The 23,994-nt window shown below is 45.7% G+C and overlaps 1 protein-coding gene across 1 annotated transcript; it reads right to left on the bottom strand.

The window, feature by feature from the left end:
• Window positions 1–1,940: 1,940 nt before the first annotated feature.
• Window positions 1,941–23,948, bottom strand: LOC126546960 (coiled-coil domain-containing protein 86-like). The gene is made up of 4 exons (XM_050194691.2): window positions 23,749–23,948; window positions 20,588–20,717; window positions 3,165–3,239; window positions 1,941–2,093 (listed from the first exon to the last, which is right to left on the bottom strand). The coding sequence occupies exons 1-4, from the start codon at window positions 23,838–23,840 to the stop codon at window positions 1,986–1,988; spliced, it is 405 nt and encodes a 134-aa protein (XP_050050648.1). The 5' UTR covers window positions 23,841–23,948; the 3' UTR covers window positions 1,941–1,985.
• Window positions 23,949–23,994: the final 46 nt, after the last annotated feature.

Below are 23,994 nucleotides of genomic sequence, written 5' to 3'. Positions count from 1 at the left end.
CCACGCATGGTTAGGCACATGAGGGTCCAACCTTTGCGTGCTCAGGTCTGTGATGTCGAAACACACCAAATGGATGGATGGATGGAAGGTAGGAGCGTCCCCTTTGGAACGGGGTGGTGGCAGTTGTCACCATGTACAGCTTTTTATTTTTGTTTAACTGTGTTGTAAGTTATGAAATTCGTCATTTTCTTTAAATACTTCTTCCTACACTTTTAACCTTATGTCACCTCTCTGCTTTTGAGGCACCAATCCTCCAATCGCTTTTTGCTAATTTCCACCGCACATTTATTTACATGACTATTGTTATCTCTGAACCCTAGGCCCTCAGGAAGCGTGACTGTGCCTGCATCGACATTGGGATGGATACCATCACATTTTAGTATGAGGTGTTCTATTTTTTCTACAGATTTACCACACACAGTACATGTGTCTTCTTCTTCGTGAAATTTCTTTTTATAGCTCCGCTTTATAAGACATCCTGACCTAGCTTCAAAGAGTAGGGCCCTGCCTCTTATCATAAAACGCCTCCTTCCTGATCTGCTGTTTCCAGTATCGATATAGTTCAACACTATGCTTCTTTTCCATTGAATTTATCCAATTTTTACCTTCCGCATTTTTAACCTGTCGTTTAATGCTCTGTCTTTCTCCGTCCTTGTGTCTGGCATACTTACTGGTTAGCTTCCTAGTTCTCTTCTGCCATTGTGAGTCAATGCTCTTTCTGTATAGGTATCTAAATACCTTAACTGCCCACCTGTTATCGTCCAATTTCGTCAGGCGTTTTTTGTATAGGATTTTACTCTGAGCTTCCCGTGCTTCGAACGATGCCCCGCCCATATCCCCCTGTACTGCTTCGTAAGTGGTTTTCCCGTGGGCACCTAGTGCTAATCTTCCAACAACTCTCTGATTTACTTCTAGTCTCGACTGAACTTCTGCCCTTAAGCACAGGACTGCATTCCCGAAAGTAAACCCTGGCACCATTACTCCCTTCCAAATACCTCTCAGTACCTCATACCTGTTGTACCCTCACAATGCCCTATGTTTCATTAACCCGGCATCTCTTCGCCCTTTTGCTATGGGAGACTATTCGTGCTTTTCCATGTACATCTGCCCTTTGTTTATCCATACCCAGAGATATTTGTATTTGGCTACTTGGGGTATTTAATGGCCTTGTATTGTAAGCTCCTGATCAGTAGTATTGTTGAAAAACATCCCACTGGACTAAGCTGCACTAAAACTGAAACCTAGACTGTCTCCTTCGTCTCTACAGTAATTAACAAGAGTTTGCAAATCTTCCTGGCTATCTGCTACCAGCACAATATCGTCCGCATACATTAAACCAGATAGTTGTTCCTCAACAACCCTTCCGCCTAATCTGTACGACAGATTATACCCTAGATTGCTTCCTTGTAGCCTTCTTTTCATACTTATCATATAAAGCATGAACAGCAGCGGTGATAGAGGACAACCTTGCCTTAATCCTTTGTGTACCTCGACAGTTGTCGTACTCTTAATTCCTTCCCATGTTATTTCAACATTATTTTTTCGATATATTTCCTGTAGAAAATCAATTACCTCATACCTCAATCAAATGTCTGCTGACGCAGACGCCCTTTGGGGCATTTTGAAGGTACTATGATGCATACGTACATGTTTTCATGGTCACCAAGAGAATTTAGGAATTGCGTGGCTTCCCCGCTGAGATTTCACTGAACCTTCCGATAATCACGAACAATGGAAAGCTGTTTGGCACTTCATTAATACTGCGGGGCAGTTATCACTCATGCTCTCACCATGGCTTTATGTAAAGTGTTCACACTGGGCATAAGGGAATGGTAGCTGAACATGCCTGGAGAAGCAGCTAATAAGCACATGCTCTGTTAATGCCAGTTCTGCATTATCTTATGCAAATAGAGCAGAAAAAGCAGGAAAGAGACCAAAGATTACTGAGTATACTTTAATCTTTAGTTATTCTGTACATCACACCTTTACTGGTCGGCATTCTTGGATTTCTTAGAAACAACTGTAGTATCCGCCTTCTTGACATGCCGGAGCTGCTTTTTGGACATCCGCTTGATTTTGGCAGTGTTCTTGATCTGAAGTATGAAAAGAAGGGAAGAAGCTGATGTTGACGTGGTAACTTATACTATACAAGAAACAAGGGTAATATATCTTGCATGGACTCACTCAGTCCGAATTACAGTGCTTTTCTAGGTGAGCACCAAGTGCATTTAGGCTGACCTCTCGGCTTTTCTATCACAATACAGTTGAGCACCTCTACAACAAAATGTCCTGTATAATGAAGAAATAGTTCTGGCCCGGTCCTAATGTGACATGTGCAGTGTGCGACCTTTACATAACAAATGATTTCGGAGGCCTCAAGCACGTCATTATAAAAGCATTTGACTGTAAATATCTCTGTTTCTCTCTCAAGCGCATAAGTATTATTTTTTTTTTTCAGGTGGAACAATGTGCATCAGAGAGTGTTATGCTATGTTCATTTGCTGGGTCATGAAATCCTGCTATGCAACAATATACACTAGCTCCACCACCTGTAAGTAGTGGAACTAAATCTGCAGATATGACACCGCCATTGTAGTATGCTTCTGCCTCCTGCTGCCATTCCAAGCTTTTCAAAATGGCATCCGAACAGTCGCCTTTTATATATGAACAAGCACTAAGTAGGATGGCCAATTTTCTAATGTTAATCTTGTACAACCATATATAGCATTAGATATGTAATAATAAGCAAGCTACCCCTGTGATGGCTTAGTGGCTGTGGCATTTTGCTGCGAAGCATGAGGCTGCAGGATCAAATCTGGACTGCGGCAGCCACATTTGCACATTTAATGTGCATTAGGTGCACATTTAAAGAACCCCGGATGGTCAAAAATTCATTTGGACTACCCCACGATGACATGCCTCATAATCAAATCGTGTTTCTGGCACGTAAATCCCAAATTTGTTTTTTTAATAAGCAGCCTAAAATTAAACAGCAACTAAGAGACCAAAAAGCTACACTGTGAGCATTTTAATGCACACTGTACATGCTATACTAGACAGTAATGTGTAGACACAACTTGTGCCGCAATTGCGGTGTGTCACTTGTGCCTTGCCTGCAAGGTCAAATTTCATTACAGAGGAAGGTAAGAGATGCAAAAACTCACCACTTGCACTACTTCTGCCTTTTTGGCATTCTCCTCACGTCGCCTCAGGTTTTCTTCCCTCCTTTTCTTCTTCTCCTGAAATTAGTATGAGGCTTAGCCAATTAAATAACTAAATATGCACACACACACATGTTACACACACGTACACATTGCAAAAAAGTAGCCTTTCCCACAGCAACAACAACCTGGCAGTCAAAGGCTGTGCTGGTATGATAAGGCTGACAGTAACTGAAGCTAAGAAAGGGATGAATTGAAATGCTTTATCTGCACAGGGGAAATATAAATTTAAAAAAGTTAGAGTGTGCACAAAGCAAAAGCAAGTAGAAGAAAATATGCCGCATAAGGCTTGCTGAAAAGAAAATAAACACACTCTTACATTACACCTGATGCATCCCTCCTTTCCAGAATTTTCTTGCACCACAAGTTGCAAAAAAGACTGCAGTATCCATGCTTCTAATATTAGCTTTGTTTCTTTTGGCAATGTCCTGTACACACACACACACACATGTACATACTGCCACAAATGTAGAAGCGGCCACATTCTGCTACAAATCAATTAGTACAGTGCTGTATGCACTATTTAAGGTTACTATACCTATGTGTTGCCTCCCATGTCTACTTTAAAGCAGCAATGTAATGAAGGCATACAAGGGGAACCCACAAAGTAAGTTCTAATTAAGATAAATAAAATATGAGGCATGACCAGAAAAATAGTGTTTATATTGTAAGCCACAGTAACACAAGCTATTTCTACACACATGAGCCACTCTTGTTTAGACATTTTTCATACCACAGCATTAAGATCTGCATTCCCATGTCATTGAATTTGGTGATTGAAGCTTTGCTGTCGTGCCCATCCTGTACTTGGCTTTTGATACCCCAGCTTCTGTGTGATGATCTCGTGCAACAGGGAGCAGAGTTTTGAAATTGAGAAGCGTCTATTTTTTTCAACAGCGTGCCGCATGCTTTCGGTCAGTTTTACCGTAACGATTGGTGGCTGGCCAGTGCAGTCTTCGTTGTGCACGCTGCATGGGCCCACCGTGGAGTTCCTGCACCATTGCCTGACCAGACTGTTGCTCACAATGTCCGGTCTGTACGCTTCGCACAATTGTCAGTGTACCTCTGCAGACTCCAGCTTCTTGGTATGCAAGAACCTGATTATGCTGTGACCCTCGGATCCTGTAGGACATTGTACCTGAGTGGCCATCTCCCGCTTCCCAATGCGAAACCAGTGATGTTCTGTACCTTTCAGAATTTCCATTCCTATGCATTCCCTGTTTGCGACAATTTTCTTTTCATTGCTTTAAAAATATCCCTGTCAATTTCCCATAGTTTAAATGTGTGTGTGCACGTGTACACACACACGCACGCACACACGCACACACACACACACACACACACACACACACACACACACACACACACACACACACACACACACACACACACACACACACACACACACACAAGACACTGTCTTGGCAACAGTAGATAAAGTAATGTTTAGAATATTGACACAAAATAAGTTTGCATGTGATGACACGGGACCCTTAAGGAGAGAAAGACGAAGTTCGTGGTTGTATGCGCGCTCTCTGAGGACCAGCCATCGCAAAAGGCAGACGTTTTTTTGCCTATCTGTCGGTGGTAAACTGTTTTAGTTGTAATAGCTGGGTGACATTTCTGGTGGGCCAGGCAAAACAACTGCGACGCCATGATTTCAAGGGAGCTCTCTGCCGTTACCTTCGGTAACGATGTTGCCGCCTTGCGAGAACTCATCAGGGCTGTCGTCAAGGAGGAACTGTAGAAGATGCAGACGACCACTGCCCCTGTGGGACAACTTTCCATTGCGGAAATGGTGCGCGCCAAGGTCCGACAGGCCATCCATATTCCTGGACAGTACGAGGCACCACAGCAGGGACCGCACGCCGAAATGAGTTACGCTGAAGCAGTACGCCGTCCGCCACCCTCAAGTGCGTGCAACATGGTACACCCCACTCAACAAATGGACGTAAGCTTCAGGCCGCCTCGCAGCCCACCGCACATCGCCGAAGCAAGGACTAGGAAGAGCGACGTCTGGCGCACCACAGACTACAAGCCCCTTTGTTTTCATTGTGGCGAAGCCGGACACATCTACAGAATGTGTCCTTATCGTCATGTGGGGCTCTGTGGATTCTCGCCGAATGCACCTTGTCCATGACTTGGTGAGCGGCCGCCGGAAATAGAGAGTTTCGTCGCGAATCGTCGCAATGTTGATCAGCGATGGCAGGTGCCCCGTTCGTCGTCTCCTGCTTGTTACAGGTCACCATCACCAAGCCAAGCCTTTACTCACGGCACTCTGAGACGCCGCTCACCTAGCCCGGTGGGTCGGGAAAACTGAGTTCAGCGACCTCCGGAGGTGAGGCCGCTGATGACGACCGTACGCAAGATCCTCCACTACGACGACGACGAAAACAGAATGACGCAGACGTACAGACGGAGTCAAACACCTTACGAGAGGTAGTAATGTCAAACATTCCCGTCACCATAGACGATGAAGAAATAACGGTGTTAATCGACACTGGAGCGGACACCTCAGTTATGAGCATGGACCTTGCCTGCAAGCTGAAGACAGTTTCTACCGAGTGGACTGGGTTGCAGATTCGCACCCCGGTAGGAAGATGCACAGCGCGAGTGAGCATTCGTGGGTTTACGTTATCCTCCCAAGCTGTTCGAGGGACCTAATTCTGGGAATGGACTTTCTGCAGGCTAATGGAGCTGTGATTAACTTACAAAAGTCGCGGGTAACGTTTTCGACGGCGCAGGCCTTAGCAGGGAGCAGCACTGATGACACGTATGTCAACGCCTTGAGGATTGTTGACGAGAACATCACGGTGCTGCCAAGGAACAGCGTATTGACCCTCGTCACCTGCGACGCATTCGATGGCTATGAGGGTATTGCCGAGGCAAATATCCCGCTGCTGCTCGAAAGACACATCTGCATCGCCCGGGGCCTTGTTCGAATACAGCATAAGTGCTCGCAAGTTCTGTTGACAAACTTCAGCCATGAGTATCAGCACGTCCCTCAAAGTACAGCTGTGGCATTCCTGAACGACATTGCTGACTTCTCAGACATCGGCACATTACAAGTGACTTCACCAGATGCAACAACTCACGCCAGCCTGAATACCCGTGTCCACATTAATGCTGACTTAGCAGATGTACAGAAGGATCAGCTGCTGGGCCTACTGACAGAATTCTCCGGCTGTTTTTCCACGGAATCCAAAGTCCAGCGCACTTCCATTACCCAACACTGGATCGTTACAGAGGAGTCGGCGCGGTCTGTTCGTCAGCATCCGTATCGTGTGTCACCTATGGAGCGGGAGGCGATTAAGCGTCAAGTTCAAGAAATGCTAAATGACGACGTCATCCAGCCGTCGACAAGTCCGCGGGCATCGCCTGTCATACTAGTAAAAAATCCATCATACTAGTGAAGCCATCAGCAAGTTCCGACCCTACTTATACGGCCGGCCATTTCGAATGATCAGTGATCACCACTCGCTCTGCTGGCTTGCCAATTTACGAGACCCGTCAGGTCGCCTCGCTCGTTGGAGCCTCTGCCTCCAGGAATACGACATAACTGTTGTCTACCGATCCGGCCATAAGCACAGCGACGCTGACTGCTTGTCACATTCTCCTATTCCGTTGACATCCTCCGACTTGGAACTAGATTTGCGGTTTCTTGGTGTCGTCGACGTGGTGCACATGGCTGACTATCAACGTGCAGACTCTGAGCTGCTTCCAGTCATCCGATATCTTGAGGGAGCTGACGTTGTTGTCCCACGCCCACTTTCACGAGGATTGACGTCGCACTGCCTGCGAAACGATGTCCTGTACAAGAAAAATTTCGAGAACAGCCAGGAAACGTTACTTCTCGTCGTCCCGACGGCACTGCACGTGGAAGTTTTACAGGCGTGTCATGACGATCCCTGTGCCGGCCACTTAGGCTTCGTGAGGACATTAGCGCGCATACGGCAAAAATACTATTGGCCACACCTATTTTCGTCGGTTCAGCGCTATGTGCGAACGTGCCGTGACTGTCAAAGGCGTAAAGTTCCACCCGTCAAGCCTGCCGGCCTCCTTCAGCCTTTGGATCCGCCTCTGGCGCCGTTCCAGCAAGTGGGAATGGACCTTCTCGGGCCGTTCCCCACGTCATCCTTGCAAAATAAGTGGATAATCGTGGCAACTGACTATTTAACTTGCTATGCGGAGACGAAAGCTGTGCCACAGGGAACTGCTGCTGAAGTCGCCAGCTTCTTCGTCCACAACATTGTGCTTCATCACGGTGCACCCGCTGTACTCATTACTGACCGCGGTGCAGCGTTTACAGCGGAGTTATTGCAACAAGTCATCACACTGACGCACACCGACCACTGAAAGACCACAGCCTATCATCCCCAAACTAACAGCTTAACAAAGCGCCTAAATAGAACATTAGCCGAAATGCTCTCCATGTACATTGATGTGGAACACAAAACATGGGATGAAATTTTGCCGTACGTCACGTTTGTTTACAATACCGCTGTGCAGGAGACCACCGAGTTTACACCATTCGAGCTTGTTTACGGACGTCGCGTTACAACCACCTCAGACGCCATGCTCCCGGTAGACCACGGAGCCACAAGGAATGACACCACTGAAGATTTCGTCGAGAAAGCCGAAGAAGCTCGCCAGCTTGCTCGGAATCGCATACGCACCCAGCAGAATACCGACGCCTACCGTTACAACCGGACCCGACGGAATGTCCAGTACTTACCAGGCGACCGCGTGTGGGTGTGGACACCTATCCGACACCGTGGGCTCTCAGAGAAATTGTTGCACCACTATTTCGGCCCCTATGAAGTTGTACGCCGCCTCAGTGATGTGAACTACGAGGTGGTGCCTCAAGGCTCTGATCCTGGCTCGAACCGACGCCGTCCCCGTGCTGGTCGTCCACGTAGTACGGATGAAGCCGTACTACACACGCGAGGGATAAGCAACCCTCACAAACCGCTTCAGCATTGTGTACATTCCTGTATGTTTATTTTTGTCTTTTCATGTTGGCACTCTTGCCCATGGTGCGCGCCCGCTGCCCTTGAAAGGACCGGGCCGGTCGCTTTTGAGAGGGGAGCAATGACACAAAATAAGTTTGCGCGTGATGACACGGGACCCTTAAGACGAGAACAACGAAGTTTGTGGTTGCGCGCGCGCTCTTCGAGGACCAGCCATCGCAAAAGGCAGACGTTTTTTTGCCAATCTGTCGGTGGTAAACTGTTTTAGTTGTAATAGCTGGGTGACAATATTACACAGTTTATTTAACGCCTCGGGCGGACAGCAACATGTCGAGAACTCAATTTCTAATGGGGCACTCTCTAATGCCAGTTCCCAACATATCTTCAACATAATCAGAGTTTTGGCATCAACTAGCACTGGTGGCTTACAGCTTTTTGTGATTCTTAGTAGGTCAGCTTATCGAATACGTACTGATGCAGCAAACTGCAGTTCCCAGTTTGTACCCAACAGCACACTAGCTTTTCAACAACAAAGGCTATTAGAACATGAAGCTAACCGACTCCAAGTTGGGCCTGTGCACTGAAAATGCTGTGCTGTGGGTTGTCGAAGTGATGGCTTGCTCAAAGGCATAATTCTAATATCTACTTCACTAATATTAAAATGCATGCAATATCGCAAAAATTCCCTTTTTCCCTTTCGTCTGAAATTGTGACTGAAAATTCCCAGAAAAGGGTAAAATTCCCTGCACCAAACATAACAGTGTGAAACATAAAGCTGCATGTGGAAGCGAAATTAGCGACGGCAACAACCTTGTGGCAATGCCTACAACATATATCCCTCAACTGACACTTCGAAAATCCCTGGTTTTCCGATAAAATCCCTAAGTTTGTGTATTCATGGTCAATGCGATGTTAATAGCGGGAAAAACAAAAAGAAAAGCTAGCAAAATTTCTTTTGATAACTTTTGTGAGCCCTTTCATGTTAGCACAGGTGAATAGGACTGACATACGTTTGGCCGTCTCCAAATGTTCCCATGCCGTCTCCCCAGTTTCATAGCCAGCGCTGTGCCAAGCAGAGCTCGGTGTTGGCTCGAAGCCTCGTCCTGTGTGCCCATATCTCCCATGCAGGCTTCCGCTGTTGTCACGCCATCATCATCACACCATCGTCTTCATCATGCTGTCATCATAATTTAATCGTGGTGCCACCTTCATCATGCTGCTGTTTAAGTCATCTCCACTGTTATCATTTCAACGTCATCACAGCATCGTTGTCACTCTGCCTTCATCCATTGCCATCATGTCATAGTCATTACATCATTGTCACTGTCATATTGTCGCACACACATTCGTATCACGCACAACTGGACATCTGACCACTTTTACACCATGAAGTCATTGCTTGACTTGAATCCCGATGATTTCTGCTGATTTTTTTTTCACTGGTTGTCACAATATCATTTCTGTATGTTCCATAGCTGAGATGTACATCTTTGGAGGAGCTGATCCTGGCTCACGCCCCTCCACATCTCACGCAACCTGTCAAGGCGTTTACAAATTCAGCAGATGGTTAATTGGCAATCTTCATTCAATATTGTGAGAACTCTAGCCACGTTGACATCGGCTATCCCAATTGAAGGGTACTGTTATGTTTGGCCTTGGTTTATTTTACAAGAAGCCATAGCTCGGGTAGGGCGCATACGTGAATGCCACATTCCTTCCAGGACGAGGCCCGTTTTGAGTTATACTTTATACGTTGATGCGTACACAGCTCAAGTTTCTTCGATGTGCTGCAGCACAACGTCCGCAAAGGAAATGGCCACTTATTGAAAAGGGCCACTGGTCAAGGACTGCCATTTGGCCCCTCCCACTACTGGCGGCAGTGCATAACCACCTGCGTTCGGCGGCATCTGGACCACAGGTGCCCCCGCACTACGGGAACAGAATTTTGCATTTCAACACCGTGCCTGACAATTCCTTTTGAGCTGTGTTGGACCTAAACAGCGCCCAGAGCACCATTTGGCTGACCGCGGGATGAGCCCGATGCAGCAATGCAGTTACAGAAAGTGTTGATAATCTTATACAAGTGCTGTTGGGGCCAGGGAGGCTGCCCGGACCTTCCCTCAGCCCCAATTCTTGTATAAGGACACTTGGGGACAGTATGAGGATCTGAGGAACGAAAGCTGTTGCTTAAGCAGCTTGCAGCCGCTTTATTGCTCTCTCCTAGTAAACCACTACACCATGTAATCTACTGTAAAAAAAAGCTATTCACTGAAGAGATCTCCTCGTGTGTGTGAAGTGGGGTCCAGACCTCCTGCCAGCCACGCATACCTCAGTGCACACAACAGTATCCACACTGTTCATAATGCTCCATAGGGTTCAGCCACTTTTAATCAGTTAAACCACTCATGAGTTGGGCTATGGCCCATAGATTTATCTCTAAATGCTTGAATTAGCAATTGTTAGGATTTAACTGGCATGTTCCCCAATCGCGTTTTTACAATTGCTAGTAGGTACAGCGGGGTGTGGCGCTTTTGACGGCGCTCAATGTTTCTGCGCAGGCACGAGTAGAGCGGGTGCGAGAAAGAAAATCTGGGGCCCTTTGCTCCTTGAATATGTGACTTTGCCTAGGCACTACGGTGGAGAAGTTGCCTTGCACGTGTAGCGTGCGTTTGTCCCTAGGCGTGCCGGCATGGCGGAGGGGGGTCGAGTTTGTTGACGCTCCGCCGCTGACTGCCCACGCGGTGAGGCAGTCGGCACGGACGCCCCATTTGGTGATCACTCTCTCTGAAGGGGCAAGGTTCTGACTGGTGTCGTATAAGTCGCGGGTCACTTTGTTAGTCGTGACGATAAATTGCATTTTTTACAAGCACTGCTCCAGGAGGGTACATGTAACCGGCAAACGGAGGCCTCAGGAGAGCACTTGAGGCGGCGCACGATATCCGGGGCACCCAAGCGGTAGTGAGGGGATCAAAGCCGGAAGCAGGGCAGCCCGTGGGTTGGGGCCACGGAGGCCGAAGCGTGCCAGGGGGTGTTCGCATAAAAAAAAAAAAACTTGGAGGACGCTTAAGCTTCGCCTTTAATAGTGGAACGCGATAGCGTTATTGCACCCCGTTCGCACCGCCCACTCATACGCTCTGCATGCTCTTGAGTCACACAAAGACAAAACGTGCACCTGTGCAAGCGGAACGAACCAAAGAACTCGGTGTCTCGGAGGGAGAAACGATCTACGCGAGCCAAACGTCGTGATTGGCACGAACAGCTGGGCCGCGACGCGCCATGAAGGTGGATGTGATCATGGGGCTGATGCCTCGATGGGATTGTCCTATATCTTGTTTGGGAGCACCACGCAGACGCATGACTCCTCGCCAGCAGCACGGCACACATCGCAGGGGACGCTTTCCCACCAGACGCGCTACGGCGCAGTGATCACGTCAGAGGTGCCCCGCATCGGATGCTGCACCTAGGAATCGCGCTGTGAGTGGAAAGAGGAGCCGCATCGCCTAAACACGAGGGTTCGAGTGACGCACACTGGAAGTTGGAAGGGGGAGAGAGCGAGAAAACTTATTAAACGCAAGGGTATTCGGGCATCCTCGCACCGGTCCCCGCACGGCCCCAATGCGCTCAAACGAGACAAAGGGGAGAAGCGGGCAAGTGGCACGCCACCTGTCGAGGCAGCGCCGTACATTGCGAGGAGGGGGTCTTCTGTGTTTGCTGCAAGATGGCTCTGCGTGTGCGCCAAGCGCAGAAGAAATGTAGCGGAAACGTACTTCACTACGTGTTTAACTGCGACTTTTGTAATTTACATGCTCATAATTACCTATATACACAGCAATATAACTTTCTACGGTACATTTCTAAGGCAACACCGCATTGACTAGAGGCGTTTTTGTCCCACTTTGAACCATCAAACTCATGGCTGAGTTAGCGTCTCCGTCTCACACTCCGGAGACCCTGGTTCGATTCCCACCCAGCCCATCTTGCAAGTTGTTTCTATTTATGGAATTGCCTACCGCCATTTTTCGCTCACGGCCAACGCCGCCGACTTTTCTGCGACACAAGCTCCATAACGCTGTCACATTAAAATTGGCTGTCCACGATAGCGGACAGCTGATCTTATACTCTCCTGGCATGCGCAGGCCTCTACGAACCCCAACCCCACGGACCAGTCCGGCTTCTAGCTTTGATGTCCCCGTTGCCGCTTTGGTGTGCTGGAGGCACCGCCAATAATGTGAAATAGTGACACATTGTTTTAAATAGCAAACAACATGATTGAATAAATATAATTGCCTTGAGCCGCCAAATTGTGATGCTAGGTTCAGCACTACCGTGACCCACGACTTCTGCCAGCGCGCCTAGGGACGAGCACATACAACACGTGCTAAGAAACTCCTCTGTAGCGCCTAGGCAGAATCGCATATTCAAGGAGCAAAAGTCCCCACATTTCCTCTCTCGCACTTACTCCCACATGCGCGCAAACGTTCGTCGTGTCCGCAAGTGCCACGCCCTGTTGTACCTACTAGCAATTGTAAATATGCTCCCCAATAATAAACAAAACTTTGCAAGTAACTCATCACAGCCATTACAAAAAGTGTCAGCGCATCGTCACAGAAACAGTACAGGTCATGACGAACACTCCATAAAAGCACACACTTTGAACAAACACTCGACGAGACATTTTTTTATAGAATAATGGTGTTCGCGTAAAGCTTTTAATGGATAATCTCGAATCCAGGCATGCAGCAACCGCTCCTTACGTGAGGACGGGTGAAGGGAGCTTTCAGAGTACGCTTGCTTCCTCCATCGGTCCTTCGCTGTAAGGAGGCCTCACGTAAGGTTAGGAAGCGCTCGTAGGAAAGGAGCGTTCATTGTTTGGGCCTAATAGTCACACACCCCTACAAAGTTATATTATAGCAGCCAGCCTTAAGGGGGCCTAGAAAAGTACTCCAGTGCCAGACTGGAGTTATTGCAAAACATCTTTCTTCCCCATTTAATAGTTTTACAAAGCAGTCTTCCTTTGCATGTTATCTAATCAATATTTAGCACCTGCTTGTCTAACTGTAAGCCCTATGTTGCTTTTTGTGTCACTGGAAATCCAGAGTTTGTCAACACAAATACTTAAAGCACACTTAGTGCCCACCTACTGTTGTCCATACGCCCCAGTTCCTTGCACTTCCTTGTGCTTCCCTCATCTCGAATGTTGTCCCATGCCGCCCTGTTACTGCTTCACTTTTACCGTGAGTGCCTAATTACTCTTTCACATAGGCCTTTCACCACTGCATACTTGTATACTAGTATATAATGTTCTGTGCTTCCTCGTTGCTGCATGTCTCATGCCTTTTGCTGTAAATGCCTTTTTCTGTGCTTTCAAATACCGCACTGTTTTAACACATCCATATACCAAGTTATTTGCATTTTTTTATTGTTGGTGTCCTGTTTTGAGATGCTCTGATCCATTTACTGTTAGAAACCACGAAAGCCAATTTTTCTTCACTAAATGGGAATCCTAGCTTTTCATCCACACTGGCCACACATATTAGATGTTAGCAAGGCGTTGAATATCTTGACTTTTTGCTACTAACACAATGTCTGCATACATTAAACCTGGCTGCACTTTCTCTGCAAATACTACATTCAATTTAATGCAGCCTTTAAAGCCTTCTTTTTTCTTTCTAACCATTTTTCCATTCTCCTTTCATAAATTTAAAAAAAGAAGCAGGGACAATGGAAAGCTTTGTTCCAGCCCTTTCTTAATACACACTGTTATTTACTTGACTCACGCCTTCCGAAGAAAGCTGAACATTGATCTTCTTGTACATATCCTTTAGTAGCTTTGTAATTTTCTCTTGTGATGGGCCATACTAAGTGTAAAGGCCATAATGTAATTTCTGCACAACACAGGACTACTCAAAACTTCAAAAGTATGCTGCTGTATTGATAACCAGCTTTCATTTCATCACTATTCTTGTCATCATCGTCCTCCATCCTTGTTCTCCTGTTCTCCTTCCTCTGCGCAAGAGTAGCAGATTAGAGTGCACAAGCTCAGGCCTAACTTCTCTGCTTTTCTATAAATAAAGTCCACTCTCTCTCTTGTAACATTCTCAACTGACTACACACTGTGCTTTGGCAACAAATGTATTCCGGAAACATCTTCCTTTGCATTTTCATATGCAACACTTATCACCAAGAAAGCTATGTGTAGACCGTTTCAAGAAGGGCGCTGCGAACACCGCTGCCACCATGGGTAAGTGGTGTTGCCTGGGCTCAGCCACCATACTGGGCTGTGCAGTCGGCTGCATCACTGCTTGGCTGTGCGAGGACAGCCATTTGCCACCCTGCACAATTGCTTATTTTATTATTTATGAATGAGAAGGAGGAGAACTGAGGGGCCCGATCCTTTGTTACTCACAGCCATATGAAGCCAAACAATCAACGAAGGTAAGGGGAGCAGAAGGGAAATTATTTGCCATATTTAATTGCAGCCTAGAAATGATAAGGTAATGAAATATAAAGTAGATGAAAAAAACAACTCACATCCTCTGCATTTATGTGCGTACTTGTGTGGTGGTTGTGTTGTCAGAAGTATAGAGCTGCACACCACCGCCTCTAGCAAGATCTATTTTGTCAATGCTATCGCTTATTAGGATATCCGTTCTGCCATACAGATTTCTGCAGTGTCCTGCAGTTGCATAGTACTAAACAAGGCATGTGGATTACTGCAAAGCGCATAGCATGAGATATTTTTTTCCCGTTGTGTACAAATGTGTTCACATATATTTCATTCAGGCACACACTCTCCTACACATTAGAAACAAATGCTCCAAATGAGCGTTAGCTTGAAATGGGATTGCTTGCTTATTATTATACAGTTTTTGCAAGGAAGTAAAGGACTGCAGCAGTGTGCTGACAACAGCACTGTGTACATTGTCTCTGCTTTCGTGCTGTCCTTCGCACTGTTTTTACCCCCTTTGTAGGGGATAAAAACATATGTTTGGTGTCGATAGCTTTACTGACTAGTTCATAGTATCAAAGCAAACATTTTAATAGCAACTAGAAAAATTTGCATGGCACATGCTGACTGCACAATTGCAGTGGACCTCCTTTTCCATCTTCCTGAATAAACATAAAATATAAAAACCAATTACGGTTTACAAGAGTGCCCTTACATAAGTATGCCCCGGTAGCCCAGCCACGATAAGCATACCTTGGTCACGTACCACGCACAGGAACAGCCAGATGTGCCAAGAACGAGAACAAAAACAGCTTACAGCATAAACACGTAGCTTAAAAATCATGCATATCTGACGCACTGTGGGAATTGATGTAAACAAAGCTTTCTGAGCCATTTGCTTTGGTTGACAATAATTGCAGTGATGTACACGGCAAACGTTCAATTTCTTCAGCATTTAGTGCAATACGAGAGTGGTGACCTACCTTGCATCCACCACTGCTGTTTGTCTGCGTAGTACACAGAACACATAGCAAGAGGTGCTTGCTTGAGGAATCTTGTGCGCCATAGTCCATAAAGTCCGAGAAGGTTAGCATTGTCACTACCTCACACAGCACCTCGCATTGTGGCAGAAATGTTAACCTTTAATTGAATTGTTAGGCCACACATGCCACAACCACAATCAGAAAATTAGGCATGCCATGGTGGCAGACTCTAGATTAATTTTGATCCCCTGGGGTTTTTTAACATGTACCTAAATGTAAGTACACGAATGTTATTGTATTTCGCCTCCGTCTAAATGCGGCTGCCACGGTTGGGATCGAACCTGCGACCTCGAGCAACACCATAGCTGCAAAGCTACCGAGACAGGCAAAGAAGTGTTGGTTTGACATGTGGCCACTTCCACCATAGTGTCACCAAGACACCATGGTGCTTTAATGTGGCTTTGTGTCTGCATGCCCTGCACCAGTTGTTCGCTTGACAAAGTTGCATGGTGTTTACCTTTCAGAAACAGCTGTAACATACCGTACTGTGCCTTGAACTCAAATTTATCTAATTGGTCTACAACCACTGCCGTGTCTAGCAGTAGCATCTCCTTTTCCATCTCCTGCTTTCCTCCATGTATGGGAGTTGCGAGTGAAGAGTGGCAAGGCTCTTATTTGTTCATTTCGTGACTCTGCTAGTTCTACCTATTCTTCGCCTCCTCTCTACGATTCTATATCTACCTCCTCTCTGGACTGCTGCATGTTAGTGCAAAGGTAAGCGCTGCAGTTTCTGTAATGCGTTTGCGGGGGGTCATGGATAATTACAGCTGTTAAGAGGCTATTGCAGCAACGCCCAGTGAGCTCCAGATGGCATTGTGGTGCACACAATGGAAAGATACAAACAAGTTTCTTGCGTCCCCTTTCCTCTCTTCCACATCCCTGTTGTGTATATGCATGCTCTGAAACACTTCCTGACACGCCTTGCAAGACAGTGACAGCAGCAGCAGCGGTGCAAAAGTCGAAGGAAGAGTCAAAGAAACCACTTTAACATCGGATTAGGAGCACTGGTGGTTCCGGAGGAAGGAGGCAGGGGTGGGTGGGCGGGAATCGCTTCATGAGAGTGAAACAATGAGATTGCTCATCCAAGTCACCTGTTTTATGTAGAAAGGGCAGAGGTGGAAGAAAAAATGTTGAGAGGCTTCACTGTTATCAGTAGAAATCTGAGATTTTTTAATCTCTGTTTATAAGTTACATTGTTCTTCAGGAGAAAAGACGGGGAATGCGGGAGATGGAAATTCAAGACGACGAGCAAAACGTGAACAAGGTGAATGCAGGAGCCAACGTTTCTACAAGTGGACTTGTTTTCTTCAAGGCGACGTATGCTTTCCTCGCCACAGTATATATAGGTGGGGTTCTTCTAAAGGGGAGAGGGTGTGAGGCGGGAGGATTCGGAAACGAGGGAAAATGTGTGAGTGTGTCGAATTGAGAGTAAAGGAACACTGTGTACAAGGTCAAAGCCAGGGCACCCCCCACCCCGGTCTGTCAATGCACGCGCGTTAGTCGGCGTGTCAAGGGCGTCTGACACGCCGGCTGAGAAAAAAAAAAAAAAAAAGAAGGAAAGGAAACGAAAAAAAGGGGGGGGGGATACGCCAAGAAATCAAACTAAGTGTTGTTGCCTATAGCTTGAAGTTTAGCATAGCGAATAGATTCTAAAGCCCCCTTTGAAACGTTTATGCCTATTGGTTGCAATGTCTTGAACTTATGGATAAGGTATGATTATCTGTATTTTCTTTCTCGTTCAGAACGGAAATTTGACTGTAAGATGTAGAGTTTAAGTTCATCAAAGTTATGACCTGGTTGGTTGAAATGCTCGGCGACGGCTTTGAGAAGCTTTTTAGCTGTGTCCGCGCAATGTCCGTTTAATCTGACGTTCATTGATTGTCCTGTTTCACCGATATATTGTTTCTTGCAGAAGGAACATTCAAGCATATAAATCACATCTGAACTTCTACAAGCGAAGCTAGGTTTGACTTCATGTGTATAACTATTTGCGGTGCTTTTAATTTTAATATTACTTTGAAGGTGCCTGCAGGTTTTGCACCTAGGGCGAAAACATGCTTTTATTACGGGGGAATGCTGTTGGCTGACTTTTGCGTGCACTAACAAGTATTTAAAGTTCTTGTTTCGGCAAAACAAGAACTTTAAAGACATGTTTAAAGACGCGTGCGTTGACAGATCGGGGTGGGGGGTGCCCTGGCTTTGACCTTGTACACAGCATTCCTTTACTCTCAATTCGACATGATAACACATTTTCCCTCGTTTCCACATCCTCCCGCCTTACAACCTCTCCCCTTTAGAAGAACACCCCCAATATATACTGTGGCGAGGAAAGCATACGTCGCCTTGAAGAAGACAAGTCCACTTGTCGAAACGTTGGCTCCTGCATTCACCTTGTTCATGTTTTGCTCATTGTTCTTCAGGGGCATTTAAAGCTGGCCATTAATGCTCATGCAAAATAGTGATGTATGGCAGTCCAAATTGTTTCAGGGTCCCCGGGGATTAAAGGGACTGAGAACCAATTTTCAAGGTACCCATCTTTTTTAATGCGATAGAAAGCTTACCGGTCAGAGTGTCTAATCATGAAGTGAACACGAAGGAAGGGGGTTAACTGAGGGGCCCAATTTTTTTTTAATCATCTTATGAGAAGCCAACAAACACAGACAAAAGTCCTTTTTTGTTGGCTTCTCATGATATAATGTGCTAGTGCGGAAAACGCCATGGAACCTTCTTTAGCAGAATTTTTCTATCTGCAGTAAGGATGTAGTCGTTCACTGGAAGCATGCTGAAAACCGTGATAGGTGAGTGCAACAGCGATTCTACACCGGCATTAGTGGGAGGGAGACGACAAATGTGGCCGTGCTGTAACAACATATGATTTTGTTTATCAAGCCAATGTTCCTGCAATTCATGTATTCTGAAATGTTAAACGATTCCTGCGATAATAGCTACGTGTCTTTGTGGTTTCCTGTCCGACTGCTTTGGTATTTAACCAGTCAAAATGAAAGCAATCGGATGGAAAATGAAATGACACCTTTACACGAGACATGGAGTTCAGCGTGTTGCCATAGCCACTTGTGCGTTTTTGATTTCTGAAGCATATAATAATGCGCAAGTGTCTAACAGCATACCAACTGCAATTTTAAGCAATAATTGTGCTGTGCTTAATAACAGTCAACTTATGTACAGTAATCTCATACAATACATTTACAGTAATCTCGTACAATACATTCAAAGTGCCGAGATTTCACCACCACGTCTCGCCACTTACTGGTTTTTGAGACTTTCTTTACCAATTTAAAATATAATTCCTATTTACATCATGAACAGCGCGCTGCGTTCTATCACTATAAATCATGGTCATTTAATTTCCATCAGCGCCTCACAACACATTCTAGCCAATTGTCAGTTCCTTTAATGTCTTTTCAAATTTGTTTGCCAAGTTTCATTTGACTATGTAATTCTTAATGGAGCAATTATGACGGCTACAATGGTTTTGGAACTTTAGGCTATGAGGCACAATACTAAAGACTCAATAAAGTTATTTTCAAATTGGACATTTTAATAAGCTTCGAAATATCAATGGCTAAAGAAAGATAAAAAATGAGCATTGCTGTGCATGCAAATGGTGCACAGTGCAGATTCAAAATCCACAAAGAAGGCTCCTGATTATGCTGTTGACTTAGCTTGCGGGAATTATGAAGGTTCATATTTGCTTGCACTCCTACTTGAGGAGAGCAGATGCCTTCTTTCTCTCCTCCCCTGCGGGCAGCGAGATGGCTTTCTCACCAGTGGCACAACTCTCACAAACCGCTCACAAATGTAGACTGTCACGTGGCTGCGGAGCCCCATGACCATTGGACTGACAAGACTGCGAGAGAGGACAAGACTGCGAGAGTCGACAAGTTTGTCGACACGTTTTTCTCCTTTGCTGAACTCTGCCTTTGTTCGCCGTAAGACCATGGCAAACATCTTGGTCATTAGTCTGCAACCCAGTGGGTCTCCTGGTTGCAAAAAACATTGTTGCTGTTGTTCATCAGTGTATTGTTGTGGTTTTGCTTGTACTTGTACTGCCGAAGTCTGGCCTCACAAGGTAAGCACTTGGGAGTTGGTATTAAGCCAAGCCTTATGTGCAAAGGTGGCCTGGTGAGAATCCTATCCACAAGCTAACTGTTTCACTGTGAACCAGAATGCTGTATGGGCAGCTCAAACCATCCCCAACATTTCATTTTTTTTAAACTACAGTATCATAATTGTGTTGATGGCTTGGTAACCAAGGTTGCAGCTTAGTGTACACAGCTCCTCAAAAATCAAAAGTGTTGTCTTCGTTTTTCTACAATTAGCCTGTTGTGCATTTTCGTGACTATATAGTACATTGAGAAAATGAAGTTTCATCATCCTCTAATTAAAACAGCCAACAGGAGAAGGACTGGCATCGCATTCAGATGAATACATACCCCAACCTGCACCACCTACACAGAATACACCCCACGAAGTTCACTGACGAGTGCCTGTGGTGCACAGACACACCCACACTAAAACACATCACATGGGAGTGCCCCAGGAGGCCTCCGCACATAGACAACGCCATAATACACCAACATCCACTAATGAAGAATAGGCTGTAGGAGGCATGGCTTGTGGACGAGGGTTGGGAGAGCTGATTGGCTCTTTTGGACCAAGCCCAGTGAGCCACTCATGCCAGTGGAGCCCTGGAACAGGGGCCCAGCCCATTGTGCCTTACTTTATTTATTTCAATAAAGTTTTTACTCACTCTAATTGCGTTCTTATTTAGAATAACAGGCACAGTATTATTTCAGATGCTGAAAATCGGGTGCATGGGAGATTGTCGCAAGAAGGCAGAGTAACTGCCGAACTGTTTATACTTAACAAAAAGCTCAGTTTTACCTCAATTTTTCTCTTCTTCTCTTCCTTGAGTTCACGGTCGAGTGCCAGCAACGCCTTTCTTTCTGCGCGCTGTTCCATTTTAAACTTCCATGATGTCTTCAGAGGCCTGTCCTTCACCATGCTTGAGAACCTGAGCATGTTCCAGAAGAGACAAAATGAAAAACATGTTTAATTGAGTACAAACACTAACAGCAAGGGAAGAAGAGGCAAGGTTGCACTAATTCAATGAATGAAACACAATAGTTCAAACAATGCTGTAACTAGTGCTCCATCCAAACAGAACTGTAACCACTGCTAGAATTTTGCCAACAGAACACCAATGCTGTTGCTGGTGTTAGCTGTGGGTAGCTGCAGGTGCAAACCGCAAGACAGTTTAGTCTTTATGGAAGAGCGCAGAATGACATTGCGCTCTATCCAGACAGAACAATAACGCTGTAGGTGATGTCTGGTCTGGATGAAACCTGCCATAACAGCTGTTCGAATGAACACATTCAAATGGTCACTTCAGTGTGCTAGAAAGTCCGTGTAAGACAGCAAGTGAGCATAAGTAGGCTGCAATGAAAATAATTAGCGGCATACAAATATATTAATTTTATAGACCAAATCAAAGAAGCGGCTGGGATTGCACCCATCCTCGGGCTCAGCAACCCAGTCAGCGCGCAACGACAGTGTTCACCATTGCACAGTGCCCAGAAATCATGTAACCGAGCTGAAAATTATGCGCCGTTAGATAATGCTTGACGATTGGACTATCTCAAACCGTTGCCTGCAATGCCAGCGGCCAGTTCAGAAAGCATGCCAGCAAACTGACAGCGGTTCTTCAGTGTTCCTGTCCAACCACAAAAAAGTACAATGAGACGTATATCTATGGACTGACCTTAACGGTATGCACTTTATGAAGTGATGAACGCACGGGTATAAGTGAATTTAGGTTGAGTCCTCTATCAATAGCACTTCTCGCTAAAAAAATATTTCCAAACAGCTGATACAACAGGCATGACCAATATGAAGAGGCCTGGCTTTAGGGTGGAAAGTAAGGAACTGCAAGGATGTCAAAAACACTGTCTTGCTTCAGTGCAACTATTTATTGTCAAGAAGGGTTTTTAGCTGGGCTTGGTGGTGCATATTACCTTTCAGGTGAACTACACGAGGACGGGACAAGAAAGGAAAGAAAATCGAGCGCAAACTTGACAATATTTATTGTCAAGTTTCACTTCAGTCGGCAGTGAAGTTTCATGAGCAATAAAATTGACTTGGCAGTGAAATGGACTGTACCATGGACTTTTGAAGAGTTAAGTGCTCAGACTCCATACACTTTGTCCATGCTTGTTGCACACCTCATAGCTTTCACCGATGAAAAGACTCTTCAAGAACAGCAGACACTCCGGAGCTATCAAGTATAATGCCAATTTGAAAAGGTTTCATGACAATTTTGTTTGCTTCTGTGATTGGCTGGCAGAGTAATACAACCCCGTGCGGTCTGTGTGCCTTGGCTGTCAACTGCTGTTTGTTTAAGTTGTATCCTACTATAGACAGATATGATGAGCCTGCTGGTGTTTATGGCGACAAAGAATAATGTTCTCAAATACCTCGTGCGCCCGGTATATTCACAATGTTGGCAAGGCTCTATTATTAAATTGCACATTGCGAAGCGTTGTTCATTAAAACCACAAATGGAGCATACGGAACAAATAAGGAATTTGCTTGCATCCTCAGGGTTTTCTGACGAGTGCGAACGATAGCAGTTTAGCCGGAGGTGTCTGGCTCCCTGGCAGACGTATAGTGCATTTCACTATGTAACTTCTTGTGTATAATGTCCACTATGATCACTGGGATGAATTTTGTGGCAACTTTACTTCAACTTTAACTTAGACATCACACAGTTGACGGTTCAAAATATTCGAAAGCTACTCGTATTTATGAATAGAGGCTATTTGATTCTAAAACAATCGAATTAGACAATATTCAATTCTTTATTTGAGAGATTTGAATATTTGCACATCCCTAATGATCGCGAAGACACATTATTGCAAGCAGATCCACTGATTCTTATAACTCTGTTCTGGTAGTGGTACCTTCGTACCACTGCCATAACACAACGTGACCATCCAAATATGCCAATAAACAAGAGTTCCAGTGTCACGTGAGCAGCGTTTCCCACTCAAGGTTGCGGTGTGGTAAAACGTAAGTGATCGTGTCCCAGAAAGTAATCGGCTGAGCATACAGACCCTGCTCGCAAAGCATTATACGTCGCCTTGCAGAAATGGGACAACGCTTTTCTTGGCTGCTCATAAAGATTTCGGCAAGGTTCTATTTGGTGTTGTAGAAGTCGCGGGGCGCTTTTTTCATTGCTACACCCGTCGGAGAGACTTTCTCGCGCCTTACGGCGCTCTGTTTTTACAATAACATCACTGATTTTCCTGAAGGGCGGGGGGGCAGGGCAGTAGGAGCCGTAGTAGAGACCGGGCTTGCTCTCCTGGAGCAGTATCTTCGCTCGTGCCAGGTTTTTCGTATTTTGCTCTCCGTAACACTTCAAGGGCACGTTTTAATGGTCCCCCTTGAATGAAGTAAACATCCTTTTGCAAAAACATGTACAATAATCGGTAGGCGGGAGCCGCGGAGCTTGCGAAACGGAAGCAAAGCAGGTACGTCTGACGTACCTTTAGACAGTGTTATTATAATCTCAGGTGCTCTCCTGAGGCCTCCGTTTGCTGGTTACGTGTACCCTACCGGAGCAGTACTTGTAGAAAATTCCATCCATCGCCGCGATGGAAAAAGCACCCAGCAACGAAAAAAGCGCCCTAGCTTCGGTCTCTGTACGGTACACCTTGAATGGTGGCGAAAGCGATGCGCAACCAGAACACGATTTTGTAACATTGTATCTTTTAAGATAAAAATTTAATCACTGCTGTCCGCAGCAAGTCTGTCAAGCAGATGCACGTTGTTTTCACTCACCCGTGAAAACAAACGAAGCACACGCAACGAGCACAGACAAATGGTTTTATCACATTTCTAACAGTTCTCTTGATGTGTTCACGCGTTCTCAGGTATTATAGGTAGACCTATCCTATCTAAATAAATATATAAGAAGCAATGCCTGTTTTACCAATATTTTTCGCTGCACTTCATGGACGAGTTTGCACGCTGAACTCCTGCCATACCTTTTTTTCTCACTTTTCCACACACGGCCAGACTTTGGGACACCTCTTGGAATTTCCTCAACGTCGTCCTTCTTCTTTTTGGAGCGGGTCATAATGATCGAGCGTTGCTATCCTTTGCAGTCCAACGAAGCTTTGCCGAAACTACAGCACGTGCTACACACTGCGGTTTGTAAACACTGACTTGCCTCGGCTACAGTTTGACTTGACTCGGCTAGTCGGCCACAATTAGGGACTCTAGTGTGGCCA

Source organism: Dermacentor andersoni, chromosome 3, assembly GCF_023375885.2.
Source record: "Dermacentor andersoni chromosome 3, qqDerAnde1_hic_scaffold, whole genome shotgun sequence".
Classification (NCBI taxonomy): Eukaryota; Metazoa; Arthropoda; class Arachnida; order Ixodida; family Ixodidae; genus Dermacentor; species Dermacentor andersoni.
The sequence above is the reverse complement of the archived record's forward strand: the minus strand, read 5'-3'. Positions and strand labels throughout refer to the sequence as shown.

Coding starts and splice junctions, on each gene's coding strand:
- LOC126546960 (XM_050194691.2), bottom strand. CDS start 23,840: ATGACCCGCTCCAAAAAGAAGAAGGACGACGTTGAGGAAATTCCAAGA. Junction 20,718..23,748: donor TGGAAAAGTGAGAAAAAAAG/GTATGGCAGGAG, acceptor GAACATGCTCAG/GTTCTCAAGCATGGTGAAGG. Junction 2,094..3,164: donor AGGCAGAAGTAGTGCAAGTG/GTGAGTTTTTGC, acceptor TTCATACTTCAG/ATCAAGAACACTGCCAAAAT.